The following is a 24,199-nucleotide window of genomic DNA, read 5'->3' on the forward strand; positions in this document are numbered from 1 at the left end:
TGGGCAGCTTCCATGGAGCTGCTGGATCCGTCAATTGTATCCGCGTGCCTCGGCTGGTTGGCTTCGATGACGGTAGGACCAACCGACACACGCGCTTTCAGCGCGGACCGAAGCCTGCTGACGGCTTTCACGATCTTCTCGTGATACTCAATAGCGCCCGTAATTTCCTCGTCAAACTCCTCACCGTCAAGGGCATAGGCGATCTCTTTGTCCAGTTCAGCGAGAGCGGAGTCCTTGTCGCGAAGCTCGTTGATGAGTTCCTGCAAGTCGGCGGAAGACGGTACTGTGCCTTGCAGGAGGATCTCGCTGGCCTCGGACAGGAGTCTGGTAGTGGCACCGCGAAGGACGCCTCGATCTCTGCGTAACTTCTTCATCCTCGGTACGGCATCGGTGCGGAGGATGTCGGCCTTCTTCCGGGTTTTCGGCACCAATAATGTAGCGACAGAGAAGAGGCCGACACCCGTGTTGCCCTGGTTGAATACTTCTTCTTTCTTTTTATTCCGTGCTCACGAGCAGCCCCGCCTTACGCCCGCTTCTTCGCGCGTCTTGTGCATGGCATGGCGCTTCCCGCCAACGTTTTCCCGCGGTAGATTCAACAACCCTGGCCAGCCGTGGCGGCGTGTAGCGCACTTCGTGACGTCATTGCATACCCAGCTTAGCTCCCTGTTTCGGTTTCGACTCATCGTTTATTGCTTATGTAAAATTATTGACTAGTCTCTCTGCCAAATGAGGCACCCTTGCTGTTACAGGACTGTCAATACTATTTGAAAACTGCATTATCTCAATATGGTCGAAAATGCACCGGAGTTCCCCTTTAAGGAGTCTCCTGCCACTACATGACATTCCATGTTCTTTTTCGAAACAGTTTCAAGCAATAGCGTCGCTCTGAACATATGCTAGAACACCTGCTTGCCACGCAGACTGCCTCGGTTCGATTCTCACTCGGACCGAACATTTTTATTATTTTATTTGTATGCTTCTCATTTTTTTGGTCACGGACAAGATGACGATTTTTCGCTCACAGCCAACAACGCTGACCCCGACACCGGAATTTCTGCAAAACAAGCTCTTTAACGCTATCACATTATTAAAGTAGATCAGCAATTTGCAGTCTCGATCAGATTAAGTTCATAATACTTCACAACATTAATTTATGCTGGGACATCTATTCTATTATTCAGTTCTCCCGCTTTACTTTCTTTCTCTGTTTTTGGCAAACTGTTCAGTTCCACTACAACGGCAATGTCATAAGACACGACCACTTCTTCAGAGTAGTAATCTGCTGAAAGCAGTAAGAACCAAAATGTTCTATTTCCCCACCTTGACCTGCGTCCTGCGTAGGAGGAGCAGTGTCAGCAGCTTCAATTAGAACTGCAGAAGAATTGATGTCTGGGCAAGTTGGAATTGGTTATGCATCTTCGAAACGGGCGGCACAAAAACAAGGACAAAGGAAAGACTACACACAACAGAGCGCCTATGGCGCTCTGTGGTGTGTAGTCTTTCCTTTATCCTTGTTTTTGCGCCGCCCGTTTCGAAGATGTATTAATTAGAACTGCTTACTTTTGGCGTGTGAGCTGCGCAAGGACTGTGGCTATCTGGTGAGCTGCTGATTACCCTGGCAGGTTTGAAGTGAGCATCAGTAGATTCACTTCATGTGGAAGAAAATAGCAGCACAAGTGCATGTTGTCTAGTCGCCAGGAGAGAGAAAGAAAGCAGGGGACACGTGGGAAAATGAAACAGTCAAGGCAGTCAGTAAGCGACAAAAGGTGTCGGTTCAAGCACTGCACAAGTCATATGGAGCAGAACATGTGCATGCACGCCAGCATGTTGCTCCTGAAATGGGGACCTTGCCAGATGAACGTTTATCTACCATAGAAAGCAGGTCACATAGCCAGCATTAGACACCATCTCTCTAGAATTTATTGCTTTTCAAGGACCTGTATGCACCCTGTGAACTGCACAGTACCCAGATTGCCTACAAAACTTTGATTATTAGTAGTAACAAACACGACACAAAAGTTCCTTGTGTAACTAGTGATACGGTCTGAAGGTAAGACAAGCATAAGAGAAGAAGGGATAACGGTCACTTCAGTGGTGGCTCAGCGAGTTTAGAACTTGGAACAATACTACAGTGAAGCTATATGTGGTAATGAATGGGGCTTCATGTTGAACTTGCGCTTCCACTTCATCCTGGTAACCTGTGTCTGCAGTGTTTGTGTTCTTCTTGTGACACTTCCAATCAGCACACACTCAAGGTATTCATGGCTCAGATCCTTAGATTTCTTGGACAGTGAAACTATACTTGCAAGATTATACAATTTCACTCAGTTCTCTTAAGTACTTGGCTAACTGCAAATTAAAAGCTGCGTATTTGTGACAGAAGTGCTAAGTATTGTTTAGTATTGTGACGTGTTCTCCGCTGAAATCAGCTGTAACATTAACGGTGTGATGCTAAAACCAGCAGCAGCACAAAGACCACTACTCACTGTCCCTCACCAATGGTGTAATTATTCGTTTCAAAAGTATAAAACCGGTGTAAGAACCACATGATAGATGATATAAGGCAATGCACTTGTCACATGTGTTTTCCACGTGCAGAAGATCACTTATGATCTGATAGCAGTATAAAAAGGACACTCCCACAGAGCACAGTGCATGTAGCGCATCACTCAATATTTCAAGGCTTCATTGCAATGGCCCAGCAGATGACGTTATATGACACCATAGCTGGCGAACCACCCTTGTGGCTAGGACTGGAGCCCAGTGGAGTTGCCCTCTATGAAGTGATGGAAGGAAGTAAAGCATTACGGTGGATGTTTTGTACACGTTTCGCCACCACAGTCCATGCTAGATGTTGTGTTGGCCAGAATGGGTCGACCACGCATTGTGAGAGCACCCAAGCAGCAGCGTGAGCAGCAACGACAGCAGAGCTGGGAGTGCGACTGTGGTAGCGAGTGAGACCCGAGGTCCGTGAACAAGAAGCTCAACACAAGCGATTAGCGAGAGCACAACACCCAAAGGATGGCCAGGAGCCCACGAGCAAGACGTGCTGCAGAAACGACTGGCATTTTTCAGAGAAGCACACAATTTTCAAATTAAACTCTTCTACGTGCAGCAGAAAAAACATTATGCTAACAATGTGGTGTCTTTTCTTTAAAGATCCACTGGTCCCCCACCTTGACAGAGTGGAACGACTCCATCATATTTTAGGGAGTAGAAGAAAAACAGCATTAGATCTGGAGCAAGAAAAGTTGGTGTTTGGGATCACTTGCAGCGGTATAAAAGTAAGTTCATGATTGTCTGGTGCAGATTCTTATTGTCTGGTGCAAAACAGCAAACGCTGCTGAAATGTAAACAGCGGGTTGGGTCCCCATCATGAGTAAGTTCTGTTTACCTTCCACATTATTTCATTTCACCTTTCTCTCATAATTACACTTCAATTAATAACAGCCACCTTCAAAGAGGATTTGAAGGCCTTTACTGTCGAGCGCATCGGGCGAGTAAGTGACACGACAGCCGAGTCTCCGGGCGGACAAGTGACGTCAGGTTTATTGGCAGCCCTTGTTACAGGAAGCAGTACATGCTGCGCTGCCATCTGTCAGTGCTCTTGTACACTACATAAATCACACAGCCATCTAGTGGTACTGCCGCACACTACAGCAGGCCAGTATCAATATATCCAGTATGGCTACAGAGGCCTGAGACAACAGAAGTCACAGAAATCGCAGTGGAATGTCAAAATAGTATTTATTGTCAGTGTGCACATCCTAGTGCAACAACCTCTGACAATAAATGCTGTGCCCAGTTGTGAAGAGCCAACTGCAGCGTGACGGCAAACATAGTCAAAAGGTAGCTGCTAAAAACAAGCGTATGTCTTCATTCTAAAAAGACAGCGCGTGCAAACACGGACACGAGAAAGAAGTCGGGACACCACAAACGCCGACTGTCGGCGTTTGTGGTGTCCGTGTTTGCACGCCCTGTCTTTTTAGAATGAATACTTACCAACTAGCTCAGCTCTCTGTTATTCTAAGCATATGTCATGTTAAGTATACAATATATATACACCACAGACGCGACTTGGCACATGTACAAAGCCAGAACAGCCGGAGAGAATGTGCAATCGCCAACTGAAAAACTCCAATAACCGCACACTGTTACCCCACTCTTCCACATACTGGCAGCTGAAGTAAGATCACAAACTAACGTACCTCCAGTGGAGTAGCCGATGGCATAGACAATCCTGCCAGCTAGATACACCACTCCAGCGCAGGCAGCAAGTCTCTGCAGAGGAAACACAGGGCCAGTCAAATTTCTTGAACGAATGTCTGATAAACGAAATATTAATTTGTACGAACTTTCTAAATTCCCTGCCAAGGCACCATTGGACCCAATGCTAATGCATTTCGGTTTAACGAAATATAGTGCAGACGAACATACTTTGCGACACCACTCAAGGCCTCTCCCGTCATATTGATCAGGAACTGCCTGAAGGCACAGACAGCGCTTTGTCTTTTGAGGACTGTGTCACCTGTGACTCTCGCGTTCAGACGTGCGCCACTCTTTCTACAGAAGAGATTGTAGTGAGCATCCTACCTCCCTTATGCCGATTCTACAGTGTGTTGTATCTGCATATTTTTTTTTATTCTAATGCTTCAGTTTTCTTTCAGTAGCACATCTAAATATTTCCTTTCTTACTTCCTGGTATTTTATGTTTGTTTCTTTTCTTCAGGCACTACCTAGAGAAGGGTGCAGTGGCATATATTCGACAAGGAAGCACAGCATGCCTGGAAAGCTTGTTGCGGGGAAGATCGCCGATTTGATGAAGTTATCCTGTAATAATGATAAATATAGCCCGTCCCTCCCTTCAAATAGAATTTGTTCATTTTATACAGGCGCTGCTATGTTGCAGTCCTCAAATGTCCATTATTTGATATGCCGATATTACGAGTTCCGAGCGGAGAAATAGGCCAATAGATTTCCAATACACAAATACAGTACTGATATTAATATGCAAATAGAATGCCAATAGACAAATATACTACTAGTACGCCAATAGACAAATACACAATAGGCAAACAGAGTGCCAATAGACAAATACATCAATAAACAAATAGAGGTCCAATAGACCAGCATGCTTCACTGCAGCACAGTAGTGACACGCGGGCAGCATGTCACCTGCTCCTCGCAGCCTCAGTGCGTCATGATGCGGCCATTTGCCCATTTTTTCTGGTAAAATAAAGAATATGATAATGGCCAGAGTAAAGGAATCCGTAATGTGTTCTGGCTGGAAAACATGATCATTAAAGTTTTCACTGAGTTTTCGAAGTAGGCGTTACAGGCAAGAACTCCGCCAGCAGTGCAAACGTGTAAATTGCCGAAGCAACCGCATATCGGAGGTTCGCATACATCATGAATTCCGTCAGACCGTCCTCTATTATCTTCTCTTTTCCCAAAACGAATGGGTAAATCATGACGCGTTGACGTTGCGAGAAGCATGCGACATGCTGCCCGCGTGTCACCGCTGTGTTGCGGTGAAGCACGTCTTCTTTTCCGCAGGCGCATGTTTTTAGCTGACCACGAGACAGTGTTTCTTTTTTTCTTTCTTTTTGCGCTAGCAGCAGCGAGGCTGGGTTGCTTCAACTGTCACTCATTAATACCGCTACACTGCATTGCCCTGTGGCTCCTAAGGGCCGTCGCTTCCGCGGACTTGCGGCAAAATCGGGATCGGGAATTGGCACATGGCGCCCACAGTTTTCGAATTAACCGGGCTGGCGCTGACCGCCGCTTCAAATTATCTACTCAGATTTACAATGCAAAATACGGGACCACAGAAACGCTTCAAATTATGCGGGATTTTGAAATAACCAAGTTCGAATTAACGAGGTTTTACTGTATTTCTTTTGTAATGTTGCATTTTAGTGTAGCGGAAGCTGCTCAGCACCACCGCATTCTTTTCTATCCCGCCTGCAGCCGGCCGTCGACAGCTCGCCTACGCGCGGCGCCAGCGCCTCCTCCTCCGTGTTCGGGGAACAACGTGTTGTTGGGGCCGGCTCCGGGAATTAGCACCGGCGGCATGCTGCGTCTGCTCGCTCGGGGGCCCCCTTTTCCTCTTTCTTGTAGAAGAACGCGGGGGTATGCAAGTGGTTCAATCGATGTTCCTAGCTACAGGAGTGGCAAGAACTAAAATAAATGCTCCGAATGCGATTGCAAGCAGAGCCAGCAACCTCGCACGCACTCACCTGTACTGGAGCATAGCTGTGACAGTGCACAAGTGAGAGGCACTTACCGGGTACTCTACTCCACCGAGGAACAACGTCATCAGGAACTGTGGGTAGCTCTCAAGGCTGCACAACACAGAATGTGACACCAGGTAAGCAAGGTGCAACATTTCTGAGCACGCTATCTGGTGCACCCAAAGATGCAGTTTTACAACACCTCTTTTTTAACGTTATCTTCCTACTAATATTTCTTCAAATATACACGTCCGTTTACAAGCAATCTCTAATTGTTATTATTGTTATTCAGCTACCTATCCCTACAAGAACCAAATCACTGCACGCTTGTGTACCAGTTGTGCAATGTCAATAAATGCTATTACATTGTTATTACACTATTTTACAATGGAGAGTACTTATGGCCGCTGAATTACTGAAATACTTTCTGCCAAAACAAGATCCAGCTGCCCAGCATATATCAATGCTATGGCAGCTGGACGGTTTGTCTTCTCGTTTATCTCGTGTAAGAGCCAAGAAAGCCTTTGGTGATTATGCGAATTTGCCCTTTGCTCCACCCTCAGCACATCTAACATGTAGCTTGAATTGGAAACAAGACTGATATTACACTCATTGGGAACCTTATCCTCGCTCATTTTGCGATCGCAGGTTCATTATTAGAAGACAAAATGAGCGCCAACACTTTATTACTTAGTTTTGTGCATAACCTTCCCTGTACGTCCTGCTACGATGCCAAAAAATGGCACTTTTGTACACAGGCCACAGTGGCTCAATAATGTTTCTTGAAACTTGCCCTGCTCAGAACATAGGTTTACTTTTATTGAGAAATTAAGTAGGCCCTAGTACAGGGGCCTCAAACACAGCTCAGCTAGCGGGCCACAGTCACGAAATTTAGTTTCGCAAAACATATCCATACTGTGGGGATTGAGGCTTGCCCGTCGCCATTGCGCGGGTTTTTCGCCTATTTCTGCCATCCTCGTGTCCGATCATATGATGCTGCCTTCCTCCGCCGTCTTACGGTGCTGGGCGAGCAGGGGAGTGACGTTAACCTCCTCTCTCCCCGCGTCGGACATCAATGGTGGCGCTGCGCTCGAGTCTCGCGTCTTTGTGAGACGTTTCGCGCGGCGGTAGTGAGTGCGACTCTCTCTGGACCTCGTAGGGTAAGCACGTGTTTTCTCTCCCGTCCGTCGGCTCCTCTTTTTGGGCTCGCTCGGACGGAGTTCGCTAATGGTGCCTTGCGCCAGCAACGAGCGCTTACCTTACGTTGTCCTTTTGCGAACGCTAGGCTGAAGAGCGGTGCGGTGTATTTGCGCGTGGTCATACCACGCCGAAAACGTACCTATCGAAGCCAACGCGCGCGGAGTTTGCCCTCACTCGAGCGATCGCGCCCTGTGGTCACGGATCGTGAGAGTGTGCAGCATAGTCGGGAGGGACCGTTTTCCCTCAGCGGTGTGTCGCCGTGAGCCCTTTGCCCGCGGAGACGTGCTAGTGGCACCCGTTGTGTTGTATTTTCGCCCGTGGCGGGGTGAAGCCTGTTTTGCTTCTCCCGCCGCCTTTGGGAGCGGGCGTTGTACTGCGTTTTGTGGTGTTGCCGCAGGCAATAAAGTGTTGCGGATCTCGAGAGCAGTACTGTGTACTTGCCGCGTTGCGCTCGAACGTACGTGTGCAGCGGCACGCTAGTTCACGCGAGGCGACGGCAAACGCGGCCCTGTGGCTCACTAAGTCCGAACCCACGCTAGTGGCCGTACTCCTGTGAGATACGTGCACACTACACTGGCGCCCAACGCGGTATCAAAAGCTCATTAAGCTTTCGACTGCTCTTAGCGAGTCAGTACGCCTGTGCGTCTCGGGCTCGCCGCAACATGTCTGCTTCGCGGGATTTTTGTCCGTTGCTTTTGTGGCGGACGTCGCGTTGCACGAGAATGAGGCCAGTGCCTCTGTCAAGGGGCACCTTTGTGTACCCTTAGGTCTTGCAGCCCCCTGTGGTGGCGAAGACACGAAGCGCCTGTCAGCTCCCTTTGAAGATGGCGCGTCGTTGCGGACTGGGCCCTTTGCCCTATCCAAACGGTGCGCTCAGGCACCTTCGACTGCTGCAGTACCCTTCGAAATGCGTGGCAGTTCGACGGCACAGCACTTTCAGTCGGTTCCCTGTGGAATTGACGGGGCGCAGGCTCTGGCCCGTGCTGACTTTTGCCCACCGTCAGCCGTGCAACCGACAGTTCGACCGCATGCTGATCAGGCGCCTGTATTGTCGACGGTAGCGCGCCTATCGCCCGCCGCCGCCAGCCAGCGATGCCCTTGAGCCGCGCTGCGCATGGCGAGGGGCCGTGCCACAACACAAGCCACACGGCGCTGCCTTTGCGGCTGCCAGCAGCTGTGCGTGGGAGTTGAGCGCTTGCGCTCTTGACCCCTACACGCACGAAAGGCGGGCAGCCTGTGCTGCACCACCTGAAACCCACGCGAAGGGACGCCATCCGACCCAATGCAATGTGGCTGACGCTCGTCGTAACGTATCCTGTGATAACGTGGCGAGCCTATCACAGCAGCTCGAGGCTGCTCCGTCTCGCGAAAGAGACCGAGATGGAGTCCGCTGGTTTCGCTGCTGTGAAAGAGGGCACATAGCAAGGGAGTGCACCGGATCTAGGCCTCCTGTGAGGCAGGGAAACGGAAATGCGGGTCGTTCGTGAAGGCACGAGCGGCCGAACCTTTGCTTCTACCCTTTGCATACAGGGCAAGCTGTCTTGCTGGTGCGCATGCGCCGTTCATTCCGGTCACTATTGCCGGCCGTGAATTTTCAGCGTTGCTGGACACGGGCGCTAGCGCTTCGTTGTTCGGCGAACAGGTATTGTCCTACTTGCAGAAGCATTTGGTGCGCTTGCAGGACTGCCGAACGACATTCACTCTTGCAACAGGCGTGGCCCATTTGGCTGGCGCCGCAAGGTTGACTGTCAGATGGGGAGATCGAATGAGACGCGCACGTTTTGTTCATCTCCCAGGGTTCAATGTTCCTGTGATTCTTGGTCGGGACTTTCTCCTAAAGTCCTTTTTCCAGAGCAATGTTGATTGACATTCTACGAGAGTCTTTGCCGTACGAGGTCGTTCTGTCATATACACGTGCAAAGTGAAGCCAGGCTTTAGGACAACATAGGTCTGACGAATGCCTCAGATCCGGCACTGGCAGCTTCAACGTCAGAATCGGAGTTACAAGAGCTGCTCATGTTCATACGCATCGAAGTGGAAAGCTGGGAGCAGTGTAAGCCATTCTCACAATGACCTGGCGATGACAACATCCTCAGTCATCAGAGAGCTCAAGGCAGCAGCACTGCTTCTGTACTGCACAGTGCATCATACACCTGGAGCGAGTGTTTCTTCTGTCGATCGAAGGAGCACGCAACACGAGCCTGTGACACCAATCTTTCTCTTCTTGCTAAGAAAGAGAAGCTAGCTAAAGACAACTACTGGTATAGATGTGCGTTGCATGGTCACCAGGCATGGTCTTGCCAAGTCAGACTCTTCTGTTCAAGTTGTAACAGAAGGCACGCATCAGGTATCTGCGACCCTCACTACAGGAAGACCATGACAGCGAACACTTCTTGACCAGTGGACGCTTCTGGTAGCGCAGTTGGAATGGTCTCATCACATATGATTACGCTGTCCAACAAAGATTCTTCAAACGGTTGCGAGAGAAATTACAGCAAAGTGTAGCTGCAGACCTTCTGCGCCTTTGTCATAAAAAACGACAGATCACGATACGTCCAAGGGATACTCGATGGAGGCAGTCAGCAATCTTTCGTCACAGAAGAACTTGCGGTGAAACTGAATTTTCGGGTACTGGGAGAGACACGGGTTGCATTCAACACGTTTGGCAGCGCATCACCAACTTCGAACTATTAGCAAGAAAAACGACAGATACACTGTGGCATTGCCATGGAAGGAAGATGAGAAACCGCTACTTAGAAGCAACTGGGAAACTGTGTTCTCACGTCTACAAAGACTAACACTGAGGTTATCTATGAAGGAAGGATTGTTGCAGCGATATGACAGTCATCTGGCAATATCTGGAGTTAGGTCACGCTGAAGCAGTGCCTAAGGATATTCCTATGGATCAAGATCGAGTGATTTACACATCACTGAGAAACTCAACGACAGCATCGAGATTTCCAGGACATTCAGAACGTCTTGAAGAGCTCTCAATTTGGTGCGCCTTGTTGGGATGGTCGGAAGAGGCTCTTGCGATCACTCAAGTGTGCACGCTCTTGTTGTGCGAGACAGGGTAGAAAGATGGCGCCAGGCCACGACCACTGTGCGAGCCGAGCCGGCCCGTGGCCGGAGCTGCAACGTGACACTGAAGTGAACCCCCTGTGGTGAGCACGGGTGTGCGACTGTGCACGGACCCCAGGGGGAAGGCAGAAGAGGGACGGCTGTGCAACTGGAGAGACGCCGTATTCTTGTCTCTCCAGCAGTTTTCTTTGCTTTATCTAAATAAATGTTGTTCTGTTAAAGTAGCCGTTGTTCTTGCCAGTCTTTCCCTCACGTCTCCCGAATCATTGTTTTACATCTAACAATTCAGAAGTGGGATAGCGTACACCCAGAGTCAACCATTGAGCCCAACCATGCCTGTCACTCGCAATGGAACATCTCCAATGGCTCCGACAAGTGGAGAAGATGGCGAATGGTGGAGCACCGACAGCGGAGAAGGCAGCACAAGCCGAGGCGTGCCCGACAGCACATTGACCAGCGGCACCACTACGACACCCGCACCAGCATTCGACATGACGGCAGTCCTTCAAGCCACCGTACAAGCAGCAGTGAGAGAAGCCATCAACGGGATCGTGCAGCTCCAGTCGCAACAGACAGTAGCCATGCCTGTAATCGGCGTGGGAGAGACATCGCGCCTGGTCCCTTTGTTCGACCCAACTTCGTCTGACTCGCCAATCGTTGATGCGTGGATTCGACGTGTGGATGACCTAGCGGAAGTCTGCCGTTGGACCGAAGAGTAACATCTTGCCACGCGCTCGCAAAGTTGCACGGACCGGCGAAGATGCGGTACGACTCCCTCCTGTCTGTCAACAAAACTTGGCCCGAGTGGAAGGTGGAGCTGAAACATGCGTTCCCCACGACAGCAGGAATGCAGAGGCTTCACCAGGAAATGGAGGACCGAATCTACAAGCGAGGTGAGCCCACTGAGTGCTACTATTATGACAAATTGGCAAAAGCATGTCGTTGCAACATGAGCGATGAGGTTTGTATCGAATATTTGATCACTGGCCTAAACAATCAGGACGTCATCCAAGCCATCAGCACACGCACGTATGACTCTCCGGAGGAGCTTCTGTGTTGCCTCAAGCGCCTCGAAGAGTGTGTGAGAGCCGTCGGCTCCCGGGACATAAAACATTCGAGGGCGAGCGAATTTCAGAATCTTGCGGGCCACGGCAACAAGGAAAACCGAGCCGCGGAAACGGCCTTGAACAAGAGTCAACAAAACCAACAAACTCAGAATCGAGGAGGGAGACCGAACCGTCCGGACTGAGGAGGAAAACCCCCCCTTCCGGAAAAAGGAGGGTTGTGTTGTTTTAACTGCAACGAATACGGTCATCTCTCTCTCAACTGCCCGAGTCCGCAGCGGAGGGCGAGGTGCAACATTTGTAACCGAAGTGGACATGAAGCCCAAAACTGCAGGGAAAGGGAAAGCGGGTCGAGCCTCTTTCAAAGCGTGATAGATCTTAACATCCGTGCAGCGCACGCGGCCAACGAAAAGTACTTCATGCTGACTAAAGTCAACGGGAGCGAACTGAGAGCGTACGTTGACCTTGGCAGTCAGTGTGTCACTATTCGGCGTTAGGATGCAGATCGGATCGGGATCAAATACTCATTGATAGGGAAGCCGCTGACCACCGGCGGCTACGGGTCAGGACGTGTGACACGTGTGGTGAGGCGAACATGAACCTCACAGTCAACCAAGCAACAGCCAACTCCTGTCATCGTGGGACAGCCCTTCACTGAGCAACCTCGCATTACGATTGTGAGGCGACGGGACACCGTGCGGATCTTTGAGGAGGAGAAAAATGTAGATGAAGGTGACGACACGCTACAGTCCATCGAAATTCCGGATCTTCCGAGGCGCCCGGTGTGCCTTTGGGCCAAAGATTCGACGGTGGTTCTGCCGAACTACGTTGGATTTGTTGAGCTCTACGTTACGGGCAGCAAACCCAACGCGGATGTTTTTGCGGACGCCCAACTCAGGTGCCAAGAGGGGTGCGAACATTGCAGACCACGTTGCGTTGTCAACGTGGATGCAGCGAATGAGACGTGCATTCCTGTGATGAACGTTTCATACCAGGTACTCAACATAAAAGCCAACGAGCGGGTTGTGCGAGCGGAGGTGTGCTATTTCGATGAAGAGCTGATGCAGGACGTGAAATCAAGCTGCAGTGCCACGCAACCATGTTCAACGGTGAGCGCGAATGTCAAAACGGGCTCAAGCATCACACCGGAGCACCGTGAGAAACTCAACCGGCTCATCGAGGAGTATCGCGACTGTTTTGCCGACAGCGCCGCAGAGATTGGCTGCACCAATGCAGCGGAAATGAAGATCGAAACTACAGCCCAAGAACTTGTAAGGTATTCGCCCATATCGGCTTTCCTATGCAGATAAAGGGCATGCGAAGGTGATCACCGATCGCGGAACTGCCTTCACGAGCGCCAAATTCAAGGCAACGTGTGACGCCTTCAGCATCACGCAGATGAAAAACGCCACTGCGACGCCACGAGCTAATGGTCAAGTCGAGCGATACAATCGCATGATTACCCCAGCGGTCGCGAGCTTGACGAAGAACACAGACGGCAAAGACTGGGACACGACTTTACCTCAGGTGCAGTGGGGAATCAACAACACGCTTCATCAAGCTACGAAGACCACTCCATTTGGACTGCTGTTCAACTATAGGCCACGAAACATCAACGCCGACTGCGTGGATGACACTCTTGCCAAGGAATTCGACCATCAGGTAGAGGCCAAGCGAACATCTGCGGCCGAGAGCATTTGCGAAGACCAACGGAAACAGCAGGCAAAATACAACAAGAAACGTCCAGAAGCGCCAACTTACGAACCGGGAGATGTCGTTTTGGTTGAGCGAGAGCCTACAGCTTGTGGTGAATCAAGAAAACTCAAGGAGAAATACAGAGGACCGTACGTCATCACGGAAAAACTGCCCAACGACTGATATCGCATTGGGATGCTGCACAGTGCACGGCGCGGGAGGCGAGCGTACAGCAGCATCGCTCCTGTGGACAAGCTAAAGCTGTGGGGCCAGGACGAGAAAGACACGGGTACTTCAGACAGCGATTCTAACCGGGGCGGTCTGTAATTGCAGGACGGCCGAGTGAGCGCGCTCTTATTGTGCGAGACAGGGTAGAAAGATGGTGCCAGGCCACGACCACTGTGCAAGCCGAGCCGGCCCGTGGCCGGAGCTGTAACGTGACACCGAAGTGAACCCCCTGTGGTGAGCACGGGTGTGCGACTGTGCACGGACCCTAGGGGGAGGCAGAAGAGGGACGGTTGTGCAACTGGAGAGACGCCGTATTCTTGTCTCTCCAGCAGTTTTCTTTACTTTATCTAAATAAATGTTGTTCTGTTAAAGTAGCCGTTGTTCTTGCCAGTCTTTCCCTCACGTCTCCCGAATCATCGTTTTACATCTAACACAAGTCATCGTTACGCAAGGTGCTGGGAAAGTGCAAACTCGAAAATGAACAAACTGAGATTATAGTGTTGGCGGAAGATGCTGTTTTTAATTCAAAAACACTGACCTGCACATATACAGGCACTAAATGCTCATCACTGGCTTCTCCATAGCGAACTAACGACTACGAAGCTCGAAGTGCTCAGGCTACTCGACGTGACAGCAAGAAGCTGAGATACTGTCAGAAGCTGGTAGATAACCAGTAGATCCAGTGGAAGAAGAAGCACCTATTACGGGCACTTCACCTTTGCCCAGCATATCCTAGTAGCAGTCTGGTCAAGGCGATTTGGTGATCAAGGAGCTTCGCACTCTGACAGGTGGTCCTTAGGGCGAATCATACAGACGTTTACCCTGGTCAAGATGGCATAATTCGAGCACGCCGAGTGAAAGCCCAAGAAAGCAAGTTTTTAAGAAAAGCTGCACACAAATTCTATAAGCTCAAGTTATGCAGCTCTACTGGGGGGTGGGATTATGTAGAAAAAGATGAAGTAATGAATGCGTGCAGGTGAGCACTGCAAAAGAAGGAGAAGTAGTTGGAACAATGAACGGCTATCGGTCTGGTTCCTTCGTGGATCGATAGTTTTCTTTACAAGACATCAACTCACTGGGAAGGTTCTCCTTGCCTGGGTCAAAGAATTCATAGCAGCAGTGGAGTCGAGTGGATTTATAGTAGTGTATATAGTGACCAACAAGTACATGGCAAACAAAACGGCATTTCAGCTGTAAAGTTGTTGATTGTCCACAACTGTGAGCCAGCCATGGGACGACAGAGTCAGTTTTTTTAGTTTTGACCCTTGACACATTCTAAGGTCCAGAGGGACAAAACAGCAGAACTTACTAGAAATTTTGATGCTGAAGCCGGTCTAGCTGTCAAATCTGGAAAAGATGAATTTGCTTCGAGCCACACAAGTATTCTCACCACAAGTGATTGCAGCATCTGCAAGCTAGCTCCCATAGCAACTCAGCTGCATGCACCTTCGAGGAAGCAGGCTCTACAACTGGCTTTATGAAGAAAATAAAACTGTTAAACATTTACGATAACTTGGAGCGGGTGTGACTGCTAGATACCTATTTCATAACAGCAAGGTTTCTCAGGCTGGAAAATGAGCTGTTTCAAGAAGAGCATGCAAGAGTGTTTGCTTATATCATGAGAGGATGGCTTCTTGGACGAAGCATTTCATGTTTTCTTACGCACTATCATATTTATGGTGCAGATGACGCAGTACCTCCTAAGCAGGGGTGTCGATATGTCTTGACAAGAAAACTGAATGGCAATTCAAGTGAGGCCGTCTTCGGGGGACTGAGCTCCATGTGTGAAGGCAATGATGCACCTCATGCCAGTGGTGTAACAGCCCATGACCACACTGTCAAGAAAAGCAGACCTATGATGCAGTTCCACACATCGGATGTCAACAATGCCGAATAGCAAATTGGATGTACTTAGGAGGTACTTGATGAACTGAATTGCTCAAAGGAACAGCAATGCAATGTCTCACCATCACTAACATACTATGACTTGCACTACATTAGCGATTATCTCATGAAGCTCATCAGCAAGTATGGGTGTGTTGCCTGGCTGCTTTCAACTACCATAAAAAATAACGTTTTGTTTGAATTTGTGAAATACTAAGACAGGAGTGGCCTTCAGTACCTGAACCCTAGCATTCTGGCTTCGTGCACTCCTAAACAATATTGTAAGCTTTTCAGGCCATAGTGTTGAGATGCACGTGATGCAGAAAATGCGATGTCGGTGTCAGCAGTGCTGTCCATTAGCGAAAAAATCTCAATGGATGCAAGGAATAAACATGAGGGGTTGAACAGCTATCGAACCCAAGTGTTCTGTGTGGCAGTCAAGTATTTCACAACAGAGCCACGCCAATGCTTGAAACTGCTTTGGAAAAAGAGCCAACAAAATTGTCATCTTGGGTGAGGAGTCAGAATGACAGATGTAATAATGCGTGGTAGAAGCATAGAACTGATGCAGGCATCACACTATGTCAACTGTGTAACCAGTGGGTAGTTTAGATGTGCCAGACCATTACAAAGTGCACAGCTATAATTCATCATCATCAACAACAGCCACAGCATCGAAAAATGCAGCTATGTTGGAGTGCATTTTGCTTTACAGACACGTAGTAAGTACTCCGCAGCTGTAATTGCAGTTGGCGCCCTAGGAGAGTTAAAACGGCTTATATTCCACAATGTGCACAGACGTTTAATCCTTCACAGCATAGTTCAGGTGTCCACTGAAAAATGAAGCGTGGCAAGCCAATGTGAATGGGGCCTGCTCATGCTATCGTACTGCACACTAAACGTTGAAGTGTAAGCATGCTCCAAGTGTTTTCCAGCAAGGCTGTATATAAGTCAGCCACCTGCAACTTTACGAACACTTGCATGCTGAACAGAAAATTATCATCAACTGGCCTTGCATTCAAATTTTAAATAAAGCGGCTGTGGCTTCCCACATAGAGTTTCCTACAATACTTATAGAGGGAACTCTGGCGCTAGTGTCTATGGGAGCTGCAACGCATGACGCTTCAGCCAGCATGGGAATGATGGGTAGTACACAAATTTGTCTAAACTTCGTTCTTTCGGCTCCGTTTGGCTCCGCTTTGGCTGCATCCGCTTTGTCGCAAAACGAAGTTCAGCAAAAGTCAGCAGTTCCACTTCTTTACTCTAACCTTTTTAGGCTCACCAATTCCAATCTGGTCACGAAGTTCACAACGGTCTATTTTTTTATCCGAAATGAACGGCAAAACACAGCAATAAACAAAGCCACAAGTACGTTTGAAGCCGCAAGCACGAAGACTAGGCAAATTTGTGTACTACCCATCATTCCCATGGTAGCTGAACGATCGCAGCGCCAGAGTCCCCTCTATTTAATTTTAGGAAACTCTATGGCTTCCCAGACTGAGTGCAAACGGCAGCTGACGCACCAGGCAAATTGGTTGACATGACTGCAACTCTGAGAGTAATAGGAAATAGGAAATATGAACTTGTTGTAACTCCGCAAACAGTTATCTAGTCAACAGAAATCCCCTAGCAGGTACGTGCCACAGAAATCGGGCAAACCACACTACTCAGTACTGGTCCACTAAAAATGCTAAAAATAAACAGAAAAAAGCAAATAAATACACCAGCAAACAAATAACCACGTACATAAATGAACATACATAAATAACCTGCACACTGCACTTCTTGCCCACACGAATTGAGGTGGAATTGCTTTAAAGGGGCATATGCTGAATTTAGAGAATTAATAAATGTATAAATGAATCAATGTAATAAATCAATCAGTACGCTACAGAGCTTCGCTGGTCATCCACTTTCACAGAGTGGAATAGCTCAGGATCTTTTTTAGAAAGCTGCGCAACATCTTCATGCAAACGTGCACATCGTGCTGGCTTTAATCGTTATGCCTACTTGGAAGGTTCTCCTATTCTCATTTGCTCAGAACACCTCAACAACTGCCAAGGGCAGGTGATCGGCACGCAGGATTGTCGACAAGTTCCTTCGGCTACTTTTGGTCAACCACACAACATCTACCACCGACAAGAGCGACAAATCATTGTCGTATTCATCCAATTAGATGGGAAAGTATTTCAGCCTATTGCGACGCGATGTCCTCCTTTGGAAAAGAGGCTTACTTTTTCAATTGCTGCGTACGGAATACCGTACGTTCATTGCATATCTCACAGGCTAAAGAAAGTAGGAAGTAGATACGGAGTTAATGCTGTTTTCACGGCTGCCAATAAGCTAGGTAAGATTTGTGCCGCTGTGCAGAGGAAGAATGAGCGAATAAAAGACAAGAAGCGGACAGATATTTGTTTCATAAAACACACCAACAAATTCACTGATTGCCGTACGAGTGTGGTTTATAAGGTCCCTTTCAGCTGGGACCGCTTCTACGTAGGACAAACGGGCCGATGCATTAACCAGAGATTGTTGGAACATAAGAGATCGCTAACAGGAGGCTCACCTTCTAATCTATCTTTACATTGTCGAGATTGTAAGTGCACGCCAAAATTCGATGAATGCGCAGTGTTGTACCGTCATAGAAATGAAGAAACGCGCCTGATGATTGAAGCATGGCATATCGAGAATAGTGGTAGCGCATGCGTGAGCCAACCGTCGAATACCATGCATAAAGATGAAATCAAATGCCTTAACAGTTATCTTCCAAGTAGACCACCACGCGTGCCGGATTGATAGGTTCGCCTGTTGCATGGGCATGCGCAGATAAGTTTTCGTGCCTTCTTTCTTTTCAGCGGTTGTGCGTCTCTTCAGTTGTTAGTCGGCGTTTGTGGTGTCCTGACCTCCTTCTTGTGTCAGTGTTTGCACGCCCTGTCTTTTTTTACAATAAAGGACTTTCAAAATCTGTTTTTTTTTTTTTAAATCTTTATTGAATGTAACTTGAGTGGTCATTGGACTCAGTTTACGAAGATATATAGCATTACCAATTGTGCAGTAATGATATAATTATTTCTGTTGCAATAACAACTGCTCTCAAGTACATCATAATTTATTGTAACACTTCCACTTGCTTTAAATTTGGTCTACGGAACTTTGGCATTGAATTATGTAAATTTCACGTATTTATGGAACGTCGATCATAATGCTCGTCTCAATGGGTTAGACAAGCGCGATAATGGCTTGTATGCAACCTCCACTTCAGGGCACATGCACGCAACCACACAAATCGAAAACTTAGTACCGCGCTCCTAAATATTTCACAGTTTCCATTTCTTGAACACACTCCACAGCACTGGACAGAATTGCTCAGATGTGACACGGTGCGCAGAAGTTTCACCACAGCACATACCATCGAGCACAACAACACTTGCACGACATTGCGCATTACGAATGACGACAATGACGGAGCAATAAAACTTGCCCATCCTGATCGTATTATCGTTGCTGAAGCTTCGGCTCGACTACTATTTGCCGCGACAAACGGCACACACACAACACACCCGACGCGAACACTTGTTGCCGGGATTTAGCACTTTTCACTTCGGCGCGCACTGAACGCATATCTTGGCTTAGCACAGTGCATGATTACGTGATGGAAATCCTCTAAATTCTTTGCGATTACATTTGAAAGACGGACAGTACGAAGAAAGACACGAAACGACGACACTCGCATCACCACAACACACTTTTTACACTGCGGCCGTTTCTTCGTTCCGTTGACGATCGCACGCACTGGCGGGGCCAGGAGGTGCACACGGGCTGGCTACCTTCGATGAACATCTCCGCGGGAGTTGTATAGCGCTTATAATGATCACAACGATAAAATCAGCAGTTTTTTGCATCGCTGCAGCGATAGGCCTCGCGCCCGCTTCGAGCAAGCGCCATGTTTGCTGTGAAGGCGGCTGCCGGGCCGCCTTCGAGCAGCCAATGAAAGGCGAGCCTGGCAAGCCGGCAGGGTGGCTGCAAAAAGTTAGAACCGCTCTTCGTGACGTCACAGGAGCCCTCCGTTGCGGGCGGCAGGTGTCCCGCCATGTGCGGAGCGGGTGTGCGGCTAGTGCATGTATAGTCCCTTCGTATTTCACCGCTCAGGTGTTTGGTGTCACGTGCCGTTCCCTTGGAATTGATCACTGCACAACTTCACCCTACCATCCCCAGTCCAATTTGACGGAGCGCATCAATCGTATGCTCAAACCAATGTTGGCGGCCTTTGCCGAAAGTCAAAGAGACTGGGCAGACCATTTGAGCGAGCTCGCATTCGCAATCCGAGCCTCCAAGAGTCGCTCGACTGGTTTCTCGCCCGCAGTCTTAAATTTTGGAAGGGAGTTGGCCAATCCGGTGACCAGTGTCATTCAATGCCAGCTCGGGGACGAGGAGAAGCAGGCAGACTGTTCTGCTTACGCGTCACAGCTTCGGGACCGGCTTTGTCGAGCTTTCTGTAAAGCAAGGCAAAGTTTGGCGTCATCTAGGGCTCAGCAGAAGGCCCAATATGACCACAAGCATCACGACCTAGCATTTGAGGTGGGTGATCTTGTCCTGAAGCGCAACCACGCCCTTAGCGATGCGAGTAAGGGGTTCTCAGCCTCGCTCGCTCCTAAGTGGCTTGGTCCGTACCGAGTGGAGAAAGCTTGGACTCCACTCGCGTACTTGCTGAAAGATTCCATTTCGGGAAAACTCAGCCGTGCCCATATTGCAGACCTGAAAGCCTTTGCATCACGGTCTGACGAGCTCGCGCCAACGCCCTGTGGCACTTCGCGCAAGCAACGGGGCACACCCGGTGCGGCGGACCGCATTCAGACCCCGCATCGGTATAATCTGAGGAAGCGGTCACCTTTGTGATTTCGCGCCGGACGGTGGACTCTGTTTTCTGCAACCGAAGGCCCTCAGTTACTTTCTAGCCTCAGTATGCTAGCTTCTTTACGGCCAGTGCTTGTAAAAAAGTCGGCCCGCCCAGTTTGCTGCTAGTGTTTTCTGTTTTATTTGAATACTCATGTGTATTTAATACGTTTTTTTCAATTGTGTTTGCTGCATATTGACTGTCATTGAGTTCTCTTTACTTTCTTTCCGTATTTTATTTATTGTGCCTGCGGAAGGATTCGTGAATACTGGTGCTTATGCGGGGAGGGGGGGGAGGAACGAAGGACGCCTTGCGCCTTCCCACGCAACCGCAGCGCCAAAGCAGCCACGGCGGCAGCCTGAGCCCGCAGCGCCAACACCGCCGCGGACAACGCCAGAGCAGCGAAGTGTGGCCACCTGGACACACCAAGACGACCAAGAAATGCCACGGTATTTCGTGAGCGATCTGCCGTGGAAGGCGCAGCGACGGGTGCGGCGGGAAATGCTGCTGGACCACGTCCCGTGGCCGTTTTGCGGCCGTACGATCACGGAGGCCGATGTGCGGTCGCAGGGCGCTCGGCTGCCGGATCCTCCTGGGCTACAGGCTTGCGCCCTCTGTGGTGTCACGGTGTATTTCAAGAGCCACTATCAGGGGGCCCTGCACGTGGCCAAGACCAAGGCGGCGCGGGACAGCAGACGTCACCAGGCGCCGACCCCGACCGCGCCGCCCCTGGCGCTTCCCGACCAGGACCTCACGACCTTGTGCATAGAAAGGATGGTGACAAGTCCGAACTTTGCGGCCCTCGTCGGTACCGCGCCGCCAGCGGCTGCCGCGAGCGCACCGTACGCTGACGACGGTGTCAACGACCTGCTGTTGGACCTCAGTGACGAGAACTTTATTTGATTGATGTTTATGCTTTTCTTTTTTCCCTTGTTTTTCTTCTCAGTTTCTTTCCCCCGTATTTTTCTCTTTTTTTTCCCCGTTTTCTCTTTTTTTTCTCTCTTCGAATATAAAGCTCCATTGTTTCCTTGTATCCTTGAAAGTGTTTTTTTTTTTTGCTTTCCCTTTGACAGCAGCGACTGGGCTGGATGAGGCTAGTGGTTGCTCATAGCAGTGTTATTTTAACTGCATGTGTGACCGCCGGCTGCCTTGGCAGACCGGTAAAGGGCAAATTTAGGAGAGGGGGATGTGGGGATTGAGGCTTGCACGTCGCCATTGCGTGGGTTTTTCGCCTATTTCTGCCATCCTCGTGTCCAATCATACGATGCTCCCTTCCTCCGCCGTCTTACGGCGCTGGGCGAGCAGGGGAGTGATGTTAACCTTCTCTCTCGCGGCGTGAGACCTCGACGGCGGCGCTGCGCTCGAGTCTCGCATCTTTGCGAGACGTTTCGCGCAGCAGGAGTGAGTGCGACTCTCTCTGGACCTCGTAGGGTAAGCACGTGTTTTCTCTCCCGTCCGTCGGCTCCTCTTTTTGGGCTCGCTCGGACGGAGTTCGCTAATGGTGCCTTGCGCCAGCAACGAGCGCTTACCTTACGTTGTCCTTTTGCGAACGCTAGGCTGAAGAGCGGTGCGGTGTATTTGCGCGTGGTCATACCACGCCGAAAACGTACCTATCGAAGCCAACGCGCGCGGAGTTAGCCCTCACTCGAGCGATCGCGCCCTGTGGTCACGGATCGTGAGAGTGTGCAGCATAGTCGGGAGGGACCGTTTTCCCTCAGCGGTGTGTCGCCGTGAGCCCTTTGCCCGCGGAGACGTGCTAGTGGCACCCGTTGTGTTGTATTTTCGCCCGTGGCGGGGTGAAGCCTGTTTTGCTTCTCCCGCCGCCTTTGGGAGCGGGCGTTGTACTGCGTTTTGTGGTGTTGCCGCAGGCAATAAAGTGTTGCGGATCTCGACAGCAGTACTGTGTACTTGCCACGTTGCACTCAGCGCCTTTGAGCTCGAACGTACGTGTGCAGCGGCGCACCAGTTCACACGAGGTGACGGCAAAGGCGGCCCTGTGGCCCGCAAGTCCAAACCCACGCTAGTGGCCGTACTCCTGTGAGATACGTGCACACTACAGTACCAATTTCTAGAACGACTAAAATCTGAAGTACAGTTTTTCTGCCACGGTTATGTTTCCACACATGGTGACCTCATAGGGTGCATGCCGAAAAAAAAAAAAGATGTTTGAAACCAGTCACGCCTCTGTATCTTACCCAAATAAAGCATTATTAATCGCAATTGGCAAGAAAATAATGTGGGTACCATTTAGCAAAGTCATAAAACTCCTTGCAAAGCACAAAATAGGAGCGAAAGTTCTCAATACGCTGACTTGATGCCTGCAGCAAGGCTTAGCTGTGACAAGAGAAGAAATGCCCACATTAACTTCTTGTGTGGAGGTGATCCTAATGGTCGATTGTAGCTGTTCATCCTCTACTGGACTAGCTCACCTTCATTAAGGAGAAAAGGTGTCCGCACAAGTAGGTACTTCCGAACACTGCAACGATTCAGCAGCTTGTCGATGTAGTGCCGGGCCCTGGCAGGCCGCATGTTTGAGACCCCTGCCCTAGTAGATGCTATCGATGTCTATGACATTACGCCAAGTTTGTGCAAGAACCTCGAGGTCACGGCACCAGCTATACTTTCTTGTGGCGCACTTAAAGGCCAACTCCGGCGATTTTTCGAGGTCGATGGATCTCAGTGAAATTTGCTACGTACGTTCCTTTGCTCGTTTCTGTCATTTATGCCAAATTACAGGCTTGAGACATGCGCAGATTGTTTGCAAATGAATTTTAAAGATTGTCTGCAAACGCCCTCCTTGCTTCCCTGGCAACATTGCGTCTGTGACGTCAGTGTTGGCAAGGCGGCGGAAGTGACGCAGCTGAGGGCACCGCTAACTTCGGCGCTTAGGCCGCTACAGCGAGCGTCTGCTGCGCACAAGGCGACAGACAGTGTTGGTTTGGCCGGCGCTTCGCTGGTCGTCCCGGCTGTCAGTTTTCATACTCCGCGCCGGTGTGACCGGCATGCCTTGCACGACTTCCGGTTCGTTCGTAACAACGTCTACGTCATACGTAGACAGTACACTCGGTTGGGTTTCGGTTTTGGTGTTGCGCTTTTTTGCTTACTTAAAATTATTCTCCAATTTGCCGAGTATTTCTGCTATCGGGCCCGTAACAGGAGCGTCTCAGGAACATAGAAGCACCATTACTTTGACATGGCTGAAAAATCGCCGGAGTTGGCCTTTAAAGGGGCCCTCCAACAATCTTCAACGCCCCATTTTTTTACTCGTGGGTTGCACAGACCAAAGTATGGACAGGTTAGTGCAGCAAGAACGGCAGTGATAGCGGTACGCAATCCAAAGTTATTCAATCTAGAAAATTCAAAATACAAGAAAAAAAATGCCTACCCTCAACTCGATTTTTGCGGGGTCACATGACATTTCACTCGCCCTGTGACATTTCAGAGAGCCCCAATGAAATGAGCTGAAAGCTCCTACGTAAGGAAGGCTTGTCCTTTCCAACGTATTGTTGATGTTGTTGCCATAGTAACAGATGTGGTTACCTGAAAGACGTGGCTGAAAGTTAGAACCGAGAAGAGACTGGAAGAACGCCAACTCACAGCCAAGTTATTTACAATATAAAAGGCTGTTGGAGGACATGCGCAGAACAATTTCACTCACTGCACGTGCAGAGAAAAACAGACAAGTTATCAACAGAAGATGGCACCCAAGGTGTCTGAGAAACGGCGAAAAAACAAATACATCCTAGCGTAAGAGCTTGAAAAGAAACCCAAGCCTGCGCACAGCTCGAAGCATACGAGTGTGGGGAAAAAAACAAAAAATTAAATAAATGAAATTGACATGCACATTGCAGCACAGCCATCTAAAGGAGATCTAGATCCAACAGTTCGTATTCACTATTGTGCAGTAAAATCGGCCGACG

The 24,199-nt window shown here is 49.4% G+C and overlaps 1 protein-coding gene across 1 annotated transcript in view; it reads right to left on the bottom strand.

Annotated features, from left to right (window-relative positions):
- The window catches only part of LOC119395564 (microsomal glutathione S-transferase 3), a 111,685-nt gene that overhangs the window by 42,381 nt on the left and 45,105 nt on the right, over positions 1–24,199 (bottom strand). Inside the window, exons 4-5 of the mRNA XM_037662538.2 lie at positions 6,287–6,344; positions 4,209–4,281 (exon numbers count right to left, since the gene is read on the bottom strand). Coding sequence (XP_037518466.1) covers positions 4,209–4,281; positions 6,287–6,344 — 131 coding nt within the window. The remainder of the gene's footprint in view (positions 1–4,208; positions 4,282–6,286; positions 6,345–24,199) is intronic.

This window comes from Rhipicephalus sanguineus, chromosome 6, assembly GCF_013339695.2.
Source record: "Rhipicephalus sanguineus isolate Rsan-2018 chromosome 6, BIME_Rsan_1.4, whole genome shotgun sequence".
NCBI lineage: Eukaryota > Metazoa > Arthropoda > Arachnida > Ixodida > Ixodidae > Rhipicephalus > Rhipicephalus sanguineus.